This window comes from Nasonia vitripennis, chromosome 5 (genome assembly GCF_009193385.2).
Source record: "Nasonia vitripennis strain AsymCx chromosome 5, Nvit_psr_1.1, whole genome shotgun sequence".
Lineage (NCBI taxonomy): Eukaryota > Metazoa > Arthropoda > Insecta > Hymenoptera > Pteromalidae > Nasonia > Nasonia vitripennis.
In genome coordinates, this window is record NC_045761.1 from 7,865,254 (window position 1) to 7,877,504 (window position 12,251).

A 12,251-nucleotide genomic window follows, 5' to 3' on the forward strand; every position below is an offset into this window, starting at 1 on the left:
ATTTTCATTTGATATCCGATGTTGCGCGATGTTCGATAAATATTCATACCGGAGAGAGAGAGAGAGAGAGAGAGAGAGAGAGAGAGAGAGAGAGAGAGAGAGAGAGAGAGAGAGAGAGAAAGAGGTATAGTCGCTATTGTAAATTTACTCGTAGCTTCCGTAAATCAGTTAGAACAACAAAAAAAGCTCGAGCGCTGCGCGTGTAATTGTGAGTATACGCGCGCGCAGAGCTTAAAGCCGCGTATAATACAGATATTCAGTTCGGTTGTTTGTCCGCTCGGTATTTTCAACGCGACTGCCGAGTTTCGTCAAAGGAATACGAAATTTTTTTTCAACGCGGAAAAACTCATTATTCATGCCGACCGATATTTCGAGTTCGTATACGATATACTATGGGAGTTGCTATTGTAAACCAGATCTCGGGGATATTTTTATCGTGAAATTCATTCGAAATTCCGTGTAATGGGCAGGGACATTACCTATACTTTTAACTAGAAAATACGACAACACTCAGTATAAAGTTAGATCTATGGGTGATAAATGATAATGGAAATCGTGTTGCGCTTTACGCGCCTGGGGCCGTATTCTATAAGCCACTTACGAGAGTGAGAGCTGGTGAGAGCGAGATAGGGTGTCACTCTCACCAGTCACCGCTAGATAGTGACGAAGATTGGAGCTAATGACGAGAGAGTCAATGTTTTTGGCATGGAATGGTTTTTAAAAACCGTATGAAGATGCATTTAAAAATACACATTATTTTTTTTTAAAACGGGTAAATAACCACAATAAAAAGTAATAAAGAATAACATTAAAGATTTTTTTAATATTAAGGTCGATTTATTTTTAAATTTGGCATGACAAGCAATGATACTGAAGGTACAGTGTGCTCAACATTTGTATATTTGTGTAATGCATGTGTTTATGAATTAAATATATTTAGCAACAAATTTTGTTATCTAAAAAATATCAATTAAACATTGCTAGCAACAAAATTTGTTGCTAGCAGTAGTTGATTTATATTTTTTAGCAATGTCTCTCGATCGGTCCGAGGGGGCATGTTTAAGGTACATTTTAAGCTCGGATAGAGTAAAGAAGACGGTCCAGATCTTTCAAAAAGCCGTGGCAAGTGACTAAAAACACTTATTTATATAGTGAAATGTCATGAATTTTGGTCAATGATTTTACAAGGTATATACATGTTTTTTTTTTCGATAAAAATGGTGTATATTTTATATATTTTCAATAGAATTTTTTTTCAAATTATATCAAATCAAAAATTTTTTGGTAAGAATATCTTGTTTTTTTTGCAGGATTTAACCCAGGCTTGACCCCTTAAGGAGCCACCCCTTAAGACTATACTTGTAGTTTGAAATGAAATGGTGACATTTTCCATCTCATAATAATAATAACACTTACATTTTACAGATTTTTTATAAAAATTTTATTCTACGTTTACAAAAATTTAAAATTAATCATAACAGAAGATACAAGACATTTCTAAATTATTGAATGGCAAGTTTGACTTGAATACTTCAACCTATAGCATTGACTTACTGTTGTAAACTTATATAACAAAAAATACTATCACCATGCTAACAGTCTTCCAGGTAATGTGGATTAATCTCAACATAATTACTTTACAACCTTTGCAAACGTAACAATTTTTTTTATGAACTATTATTTTATGTATAAAGTATTAATTTGCTGTGAGACTATAATATGGTGTTTAGCACATTGTTATGGTGGTCCAGTCAATTTTTTAAACTTTATTCAAAAAGTATTTTATGGTTCACTCAAAATCAAACATTTTCCCAGCAATGAATCTTCTGTATATTGGAGAACTTTGTATGTCTCCAGCAAACCTAAGGATTGATGGTTCGTATTTGTTGGATTCAACATTATTGGCATTGTAATCATTACAAGATACGTAACGATTGACAATGATCAAATTAGCTGCTGTTTTCAATGTCTTGATATTTTTTACGTTCAATGACTTATGAGGCTTGTAGATATAAAGATGATTCGCATCAAGAGCATTTGGAGAAGTTAAAGTTGTTCGTAAGATGATTGGGGTAGAATTCGTTGATCTTTTATCATCTTTCTGCTGAGTGCAAAATGTCTGGATTTGTACGATGTAACAATTGCCATACATTTTAGTTCTCTCAAAGTCTATCAGCAAATCAGAAACTACATGATGGTATTTCAATACTATGTACTCTTCTCATGAAACAGTGGCTGCATACATAACTTTGTTAAATGTGCGATACAAGCAGTCAGCCTCAATGATATTTCTTACATTTGGATGAATTTCCCTTATCGGAAAGTTCCATGGCACCACTTTATATGTAAAGTTCCACTTGGGATGAGAATCTTGTGCCATTTTTCTTATTGCTTTATGAAATGCATTTGGAATGCCATAATCATAAATAACAAAATGATTCATACCAACTAACTCGTTAAAATTAAGAAAACTTATCATTTCAGAGCGAGATATAGGAATATTCAGAGGTGGCACAACACACAAAGCACTACCGATGTAAGTCAGGGATTTTGCCTGATTCTTCACGGCTAACAATGGGCTATTTACGTATCATATTTTCGGTGTTTTCACAAATCAAGCTATACCCTCTATAAGCAGTTCTTCCTGGTATGTCACTTGTATTCTATATGATGCTGAATGAGAATATTCCAGTAATAGGTATCAAAAGGTCTTCAAAAAATACATCACAATCCAAGTTGGGATTAGTCAACTTCCCATAACTAATGGTTTGAATCTTCCTGTTGTTTGTGACATACGACGAATAGACATACAGGTCATCATCTATTCTCTGCCACGCTGAGAGTGGTTCGTTATACAACTTACACTTATAATTATTAGAAAAGAGGTTTACGATATTATTATACGCAATAATTATAATGCACACAAGTGGAAAGTCTTCACTTCTCTTAATCACATTTAAAAAAATTATCAAGAACAATAATAACTAGTTACTGTAAGCACCATTGAAATGATTCTCAAAACCATCATTTTCTGCATCATATTGATTGTTTGAACCGTATCCACCATTGTTCTCACAATCCATGTCATCGTATTCATCCAGATAGTCAACTGGATAGTTTTCTTCATCTAACTCTTCTTCCTTTTCTACTTTTTCCGTAGCATCTTCAAGTAGTTTGTTGAAAAACACTTTTGGCAACGAAGCTTCAAAATCATCATCAGCTTTAGAAGATTGGGCAGCTTGCATATTAATGACTGCTTTTACTAATTCCTCGCTGATCATTTTTGAAAGATTTTGTACCAATTGATTGCCAAAATTTTCAAAACAATCTTTAAAAACTTTTTGTATATCTTGACTAAGTACAATAATTTGTTGTACAATGGTAGCTACATGCTGTGCTCCAGCATTGTTAAAATTGTTAATGAAGTCACTTCCTCGAACTGGAAAGTAAAAGTAATAATATTAAATGATTTTCATTTTAAATCGAGTTGTATTAACTATGCATGTATGTAAGTATGTTTCTAAACTTACCAGAGGGTGGTGGAACATTTGGAAATGTTGATCGACCAGACGGATTCCCCAAGGACTTGCCCTGCCTTTTAGTAGGTTGAGTAACCAAGCCAGCTTCAGAGGTCGATGGTGTACCACTGCATGACTTTCTTACAGCTCTAGTACTGGCCGAGGGCCCACTTGTCAAATCGATGAACATTGGAGATTGAACGGTAGGTTGCTGAGATTGTTCTGCCTTCAACTTAGCCAAAGCTGGAAACCGCTGTTTGTACTCTTCTTGATCATTTTCATCGTCGACTACAGTACTGTCTTTTGTCAAAGCCAGAATCCGTCTGTAATTTTCATTGATGGTTTTCGAAGTTCTATTCATATATGAAGTAAAAGCAGCTTCTGCATTGATGATCATATCCTTCCACGACTAAAAAATAGAACAATATTTATTAAATTTTATAAAGAATTTTAAGAAAGATTAATTGTGAATGTTAAAAATAAGCACATACCCTTTTTAAACTTTCCACATCCTTAAAACCCCCATTTGGAACACTATTCACTATCGTGCTAACTTCTATCCATAAATCTGAGTACTGGCTGCTTTTAGCAGTTGCAAGCTGTGGATTATCTTCCATAAATTTGATTAGGGCTTCCAATTGATCCTTGTTCATTCTTCTTGCGTTGCGTTTACAATGCTCTCAAGTTTTCGCCAAGCGGTCCCTTGCTTTATTGCCCCACCGCAATAAAGCGATCCGTCGCGCGCGCGCTCGCTAATCCTCCAGATGAGGCAGTCCCTGGATTTTCGGCAGCCGAGCGGTCTGTCGCCTATTGCACTTAAAGCAATAAAACGAACGGCCGCGCACGCTCGATAATCTTCGGAATTCTCAAAAAAGCACACGTGCCACTCATCCGCTAAAGTGCCCAAGTTATCCCTTCCCTTCGGGCCTCATGAGCGAGACCAATGTCTTCCCTCCAAGGTCTGAAGGGTGGCTTCGCTGGGGGCACTCGTCACTCTCGCTCGAACCAGAGACTTGCATAGATCTAGGCCCTCCTGCCTGTGTACGTACACATATTTTGGATACAATCTTCATTGTGTTATAATGGACAACAATTTATACCAATATATTCTTGGGATATATGAAGATGAGGAAGTTGAAAGGCGTAGACAGCAATTCCAACTACTAAAGCTTGAAAGACAAATGTTAAGGGATACATCTAATGTTTTTACAATGTGCCCAAATCACTTCAGGAAATATTACAGGTATGTACATTACTAGAGAACACATGCTATGTTTTGTTAATATAATTATTTTATCCATAGGTTTACACCTGAAGTAGCATTAAGACTGATTCGTGACATAGAACATGATCTGATTGGAGCAAGAAATTCTGCTATACAACCTCACATTCAAGTATTATCTGTGATCCGATTTCTAGCAGAGAGTTCTTACCAAAAGGATTTCTGTCAGGACTTTATGCATCCAATTAGTCAACCTTCTGCTAGTCGATTTATACCAAAGGTAATAAATGCAATAAATAATTTATTAGCAGAATAGTATCTACGTTTTCCAACCACGGAACAAGAAAGACAAAATATTCAACAAAGGTAATTAATCAATATAATTAATCATATATACTAATTGAAACTGAACTTGACAAAAACATGTTTTGCAGTTTTAGAAGAACTATACGAGTACCAGGCATAATTGGTCTCATCGACTGCTTTGTGATATGCATAACACGTCCATCACAGAATGAAGAAGCATTTTATCATTACCGACATGGTCATGGACTAATTGCACAAATTGTAAGTAATGAGTCTCTATTTTAATCATGTTATATTATTAATTGAATATAAAAAATTGATTATTTCTTTTATTTTATAGATTGTAGATTCCAATTACAATATTTTAAATATTCGAATCTGCCCTGGCATTAATAACGACAGGTATGTCTGGCAGTTCTCACATGCAAGAGAATACGTAGAGTCTCTAAGAAATGATCAACCTCAGAACAATTACTATATATTAGGTAAAAAGTTCGTCATAGTAGCTTATCTAAGAATAATTATATATTATTTATGTGTCTATTAATCAATCATACAAATTATTTTTACAGGTGATAGTGGGTACACTCCTTCACCTGTATTATTAACTCCAATATTGGATGCTGCGGAAGGGACACCTGAAGCTGCTTACACCTATTATCATGTAAGAACACGTTGTCGTGTAGAGCAAACAATTGGAATGTTTACCAATATATGGAGAGTCATTAAAAGAACTCGAAAACTTATGTATGAACCACAGAAGTTTGCTGAAATTGTAAATGCTTGTGCAATATTGTACAATTACAGAAGAAGACACGGGTATGACTAGTTCTTATAAAAAGTGAATAATTATTATTTATATATTATTGCCCTAATTATTATTTTAAAATTAATTTTTATTTTTCAGCATTGTTGATGATCCTGTGCTACGAGTAGCCCCACGTAATCGACCAGTACGTAACCGCAACATGGATCACCCTGCAGGAATTGCAAAAAGGAATCGAATAATTCAAGAATATTATAGGTAGCATTTAGCTTTTTCTAAATTGTAATGTACAATTCGTGGTACAGAATAAGTTATAAAAGTGTATGATTGTATAATAATTAAAAAATTAATAAATCAACATAAATATTAAAAATATCTTTATTATTTTTCTTTATTACTCTTATTATGATTATTTATCATTTTTTAAAATAAAATAATATGTATTTTTAAATGCATTTTTATAAGGTTTTCAAAAACCATTCCATGTCAAAAACATCGACTCTCTCGTCATTCGCTCCAATCTGAATCACCATCTAGCGGTGACTGGTGAGAGTGACATCCTATCTCACTCTCGTAAATGCTTATAGAATACGGCCCCTGGTATAGGTTCCGCAGGTAGGTCTGTACCATTGCCAGTTGCTGCTAAAGGGCGAAGCATCGGCTAGAACCGGAGGCTGTAATACGCGTGATTCTTGGGATTCACTTATCGGGCTTTCTCAATGCCTTGGCTCGTAAGAAAAAGTTATCAGTTCGTCGTTTTCCAGTACAAACTAATGCTATCGAATATTCTAGCAAAATCAAATTTTGATAGGGTATATAGCAAGTACATCGTAAAGTCCTATCTGAATCCACAAGAGGATATGCTGCTTCACAAGCTGCTCCGGCCAGCTGTCTCACATTCCGTTATGCATTTTGGTCACTTGTTCTAAAAAAAATCTCACCCCCCATCCAACGAACCATCGCTTAAAAATCCAAGGAATTGCGCGCAACACGTCGCGCATCGGCAACAAATCCCGGCGGCAAAGAAGCTTAAACTCAAAGGCGCGATTCATCGGTCGCGCGCGATTCAGCATTGCAAAGTTTGCCGCGGTGCGGCTCGGTCGCGCATTAAGCTTTTGCCTCGAGCCTCGACTTAGCCCCTGTATACACTCATACATACACACATAGAGAGACGGGTGCGAGCGAAGGCTTAAACTGCGATACAAGCGCGCGTCGGCGTTTGCAAATGGCCTATCACGGGGATTATAGAGCCGCGCGCGCGCAAAAGTCCCGGCGTTTGTTTGCCGGGGACAAATACCCGAGCGACGCTCGAAATTTCGTCGTGAGAGAGAAAGCTACGTGCGAAGATTCGCAAACAGCGGACAAACAGGAAAGACACACTGGCGAGAGGTAAGTGCAGCGATTTCACGACTCTTTCAAATCTAAACAAGCGCCGATGTCTCTCTCAATGGTTCCGCGTTCGAGAACACATGAGAGAAAGGAGCTTCGCAAACACTATATATATACGAGGTCGCCCTCGAGACTTGCCAATCTATGTCGAATAATACGCGCGAAAGCTCTTTTATGGAGAGACAGAGAAAGAGCTTTCTCTCTGTTATCCCGGCCGAGATCATGTTTTCGCGTTCCCTCGCCTTCCGTCCGTTCAACTTCGGCCCGGCTGAAATTTTTAGAGGCTTCGGAAAGTACTCTCTGATGGATCTTAACTTTTGCCATTACCCATACACGTATAAAACGTCGAGCATAGATCGGTACTACAAGCTGAACTTTCACTGCTGAGGATAACAATAATAAAAGAAACGACGAACGATTCATTCGTTTTATACAGCCATTGTTTTTATCAGCCAGTCAGGCAACACAGAGAGAAACGACGACAAGTGTATAATAAACAAATGCGCATCCGACACGTCTCTGATTATATTCCGCTTGAAAGGCTATACTAATGTGATTTACGCTATTCTGCCTTTTACTCTCGCGCGGTTTGGTTTATTCAAATTATCCGCGGCGTCAAGCAGATTACACGAGTCAGGATTCGTTATGCCCTGCCAGCGTGTAACTCGGCTAGATTTATGATAATCTCGTTCAGTCTCGAGAAATACACAGAGAGAGAGAGAGAGAGAGAGAGAGAGAGAGAGAGAGAGAGAGAGAGAGAGAGAGAGAGAGAGAGAGAGAGAGAGAGAGAGAGAGAGAGAGAGAAAGATACAAATAGGCGAGGGCAGCGGCAATTTTCGTCGGGAAATTCAAGTGACGTCCTCGTCGGCGATAGTCTCTATTGGATGTGTAACTGCTTAAAAATCCGTTTAACCGTACAGCGAAGCGGCTGTTAGAAGCATAATTGAATACGGCGCGAGGACTTTCGTTAAACGTTTTCCCGACGCTGTAATTGGATGCAAATATGCTCGGCTTTATACATGCAATGCGGTGGCATTGTGCGACGCTTCTTTGTACGACTTCTGGAGTGTACAAAGATGGAAACTATATTTCGTTAAAAAGCGTTTAGATCGCGGTGTAATGTATTCCAGGCGGTTAATCGCCGCACACTCTACAAAAAGGGGGCATTTGTCATGGTCTAAATAAATAATTAGCTCGTAATCCTCGGGAGTCTACGACGAATACTCACACACATGCTCGGCAGAGTCGAGAGAATTAACTTTTTATCCACGAAGCCTCGGTATCCTCTCCCGCATCAGCAACACAGAGCAGGAGAGAGTTAGTCTCTCCAGCGGAGCGTATAATGGACGAGCGTCAGCGCCAGGATTCCGGCTAATCCGTAGCGCGCGCGAGAGAGGTGCGAAGCTCGTATCCGTCTTGCGACTCGTCTCGGGTCTTCATCTTCGTCCCTCCTCGAGTTTCCCGTTATATCCTCTCCTTTCGATCTCCCTTATACCCGCAACGACGTCTATACCTATGTATACAGCGCCAAAGGCTCTTCTTCGTCGCGTCGGTGTCGTATTAGCCGTCGCCGATACTCGTTATACACCGCGAGAGAGATATATGGAGCGGCGACTCTTGATGCGCTTTTTTGCATCTCACAAGACGCCAAGCCGCACTTGCTTTGCCCCGAGCAAAGCTTCAAAGACGATCGAGCCATCGAGAGTGTATTATACACCTGATGAGTACTATACACCCACGTGTATAGGTATGTGCAGGCTATGTGTATGCGCCGACACGAGCGCAAATTCCACATCGTGATTGCTACGGCGATTAGGCCTATAGACTCGCACCAAAGTGCAATGTCTCCGTCGATCCCTAATGCGCCTGTGTCAGCGGAATTAGCTGCTCTAGGCACCACCACGTGCGTGTATGTATATTTGTTTACGTGTGTGTGTGGGGTTGATGTCTATGCAGGGTAGTCCTGGAGGACGCTTGAAATTAGAGCAGCTGCTTTCCGAGGGGCTCCGCGCGCGCGTGGGTGTGTGTGTGTGTGTGTGCGTGAGAGGGGCTGGATCCGAGCAAACATCGCTAATTAGACGATTGAGGGGATAGGAGAACGTGCAGCGCGCGTCTTTCGAATTATGAGCATGTTAGGGTCGTTTATAGGACGGTTGCGCGCGCGCGCACGTGGTGCTTATATTATATGAAACTTGCTTTTTGTTTCCGTTTACTGATGTTTGCTCTTCGTGCGTTTTCTCCCTGTGGACACACGTTGGGTACAGGGTTCTTGAAATGAAACGTAAACCGTCGCGGGGTGTATCGCTGGTACACGGCTATTTCCTTTTGTTGGCCTTGTTCATAATATTCGATTCGAGGGGTGATACTTCGTTGCCGTTCGGGAGGTGGTATTGGATTTTTTGAAATAAAAATTTGGAGCTTTTGTCTTCAAAAATCTTATGAGCTTTTTAAGCGAAAGCGAAGTCTTTTCGTAAAAAAGTAAAAAGTGATTTTTGTACATAATTTTTCTAAACACTTGAAACGCGAGCCTTGCTTTCGCATCGGACTGTAATTACAGAATAATTAATCTTTAATGAACCGAGCATAAACTCTAGTAAACTACACAAATGTCTCCGCAAATATTTCGGGCATGTGTCTTTGCTCTGCGGTTGTGTGGCCACGTGCGGACTGGCAAAGTCGACTGCCTCTACTGCTATTCTTCGATGCTCCAAGCGATTCAGACAAAAGTCTCTGAACTATAAAGAAGAGCTGAATAAAAATATGGCCATAAAAGTATTAATAATAAAAAGGAAAAAACCTTTGCTATTTCTCAAAATCCACGTAAAACAGGTTTTGTAAGGTATAAGATCCTTGTTAGTAAAAAATAAATAAATAAATAAATAAATAATGCAACATGCCTCAATAATAATGCCTCTATAGGATATGCTACTGTTGTCTATAGCTATATAGACAAACATGTAGTATTATTGTACTGGTTAAATAAATAAAAAAAAAAAAAAGCATGCTGGATCACGATGAATTATAAATGCAGACGCTTCGTCATCCCAGCGCATGAATGACAAGATAAAGGTCTTTTATCGGCCGGCTAAATGACGGCCAAACACTTTTTCCGAGGCTTATTTAGGCAATTTTTTATATGAAAAGCTATTTTACCCTGCCGACGCGCGGGGAAAATTCTCTCCGTATAAGAATGAAAGATGACGGTGAATTCACTCGATGCGGCACACAAAAGAAAAAGTAATCGAGTTAGCCCTATCAAACCTGCACTCTAAATTCTCTATAGAATGAAAAATCACTCTTTGCCAACCTTGAACCTCGAACTATCACGTATATACGCGGCTAAAAAGGTTGTATATTTTCTGACGTTTCTTTTCGTCTCTACGAGAACGTCCTCGTAAATTGCACTCTGCAAAGAATTTCCGGAAGCGCGACGACGATAATCAAAATCTACTCTTCGAGTCGATTCGAGTGTAGGACATTAAATTTCTGATTTAAAAACGGAACACCGAAGGAAAATGTTTGATTCTCTTCGAGAGAGTAGTTGAAGAAACTCTTTGCTGAAATCATGAAATATTATCGTCGACGGCGCAGTGTATCGAAGCGACGTCTTACCAAACTCGGCACGTATCTATACTTGCCCATACGAAAATACCTTTCATATTAGTGTTACGCTGCGAGCTTTAATGCTGTGTTTCACATTTGTTGATTTTTATTTGATTTATAACTCCGTGCGAGCTCTGCATTGGTGCACCTTTCGAGTTTCTCATTTCGAACAGCATCTGGAAGTTTGAATCAAAGCTTGAAGATTTCAAAGCTATTGTTCACGTGGATTGAGTCAAATTTGAAATTAACGTTTTATTTACGTGATGTACTATAGTAACAATTATGTACAGTTTAGTTCAATCAGCTCCAGATTAGTAGGATTGTCATCCTATCCAACGTTGCGACAAACGGTATAACCAACCTATCGGCGAAACGTTCAAACATGATCCCCCAAACGACTACAAGCCGCGCGTCAAACAGAATTTTTGAAAGGGAAAATATCCACACAAAGGAACGAGCTACAAACAATTCACCGATAAAGGAGTCAAAACGGCAAAGCTGGCATATCCGTTTGACAAGCTTACACATTCGTTAAGGAATAGCGAGAGAAATAGCCGTTCGAGTCCACGTGACATCGGATGAGAAAACCAAGGGTATAGGGAGGGCCAAAGTCAGCGAGTTAAAAGGCGTATAGCTCATTAGAGATTCGAGGGAAGTAGTAGGCTGAAAGGGAGGGGAAAAATATATAAGGAAAAAAGAAACTTCACCGAGAGAGAGAAGACACACGGCGGGGGGGGGGGACTACGCAGAGTCGAGTTTTCGCATCAGCGATACCGTAACGGAGCAGATCCAAGCCGCAGGGGGGGAGAGACAGAGAGGCACAAGCGCAAGCCCGCGACGAGGAAGCTGGCTCTCCACTTGTCGCTGGCTAAAACCACGATGACGCGCATGTTTTTGTTTTATTCTCTCCTCTCCCGTCTCTTACGGCTAAGAGAAGAAGCCGAAGGGACTGTATACACCCACGCATAGCAGCAGTATAGCAGTAGCAGCACTAGTGGCTGGGCAGACAACACGACGAGAGGCAGCAGCAGGGATAACCTCGAATATATATCGCCGGGGATTGCCACGTTTTCACAGCCCGTTAACTTCTGTCGTGAACTACTTTGTTAGGGGTACATATCGATCTAACGAGCCGCTCTTGCGCGCGCGCTCGACTCTGCTGCCTCGCCCTGCTCTCTCTCGCTCGCGCCTACTGTATACCTGCCCGCGCGCACACCGCACACTTCGAGCGCTAATGCTCGACGCTTCTGTATCTCTCCGAGCGATCATCCGTCCTACCTCTTACATTTTTCCGGCAGCTTGTAGACCCTGCAAGCTTTTCCTTATAATCAATCGGTTTTGTCGGTTTCCTTCGCGATGCTATCTCTCGAGTCTTTCTACGCGTATTCGTCAATTCGAGACGGGTGATTAACTGCGCCGCCGAGCTTTTCTTGCTGCCTCGGCGCTT

At 39.9% G+C, this 12,251-nt stretch overlaps 1 protein-coding gene and 1 pseudogene across 1 annotated transcript; one reads left to right on the forward strand and one right to left on the reverse strand.

The window, feature by feature from the left end:
• Positions 1-1,719: 1,719 nt before the first annotated feature.
• On the reverse strand, positions 1,720-4,171 carry LOC100678170 (annotated as a pseudogene).
• A 429-nt stretch (positions 4,172-4,600) lies between these two features.
• Positions 4,601-6,185, forward strand: LOC107982043 (putative nuclease HARBI1). Its single transcript, XM_016989205.1, has 6 exons — positions 4,601-4,761; positions 4,822-5,055; positions 5,175-5,307; positions 5,387-5,531; positions 5,619-5,865; positions 5,954-6,185. The coding sequence occupies exons 1-6, from the start codon at positions 4,601-4,603 to the stop codon at positions 6,072-6,074; spliced, it is 1,041 nt and encodes a 346-aa protein (XP_016844694.1). The 3' UTR covers positions 6,075-6,185.
• Positions 6,186-12,251: the final 6,066 nt, after the last annotated feature.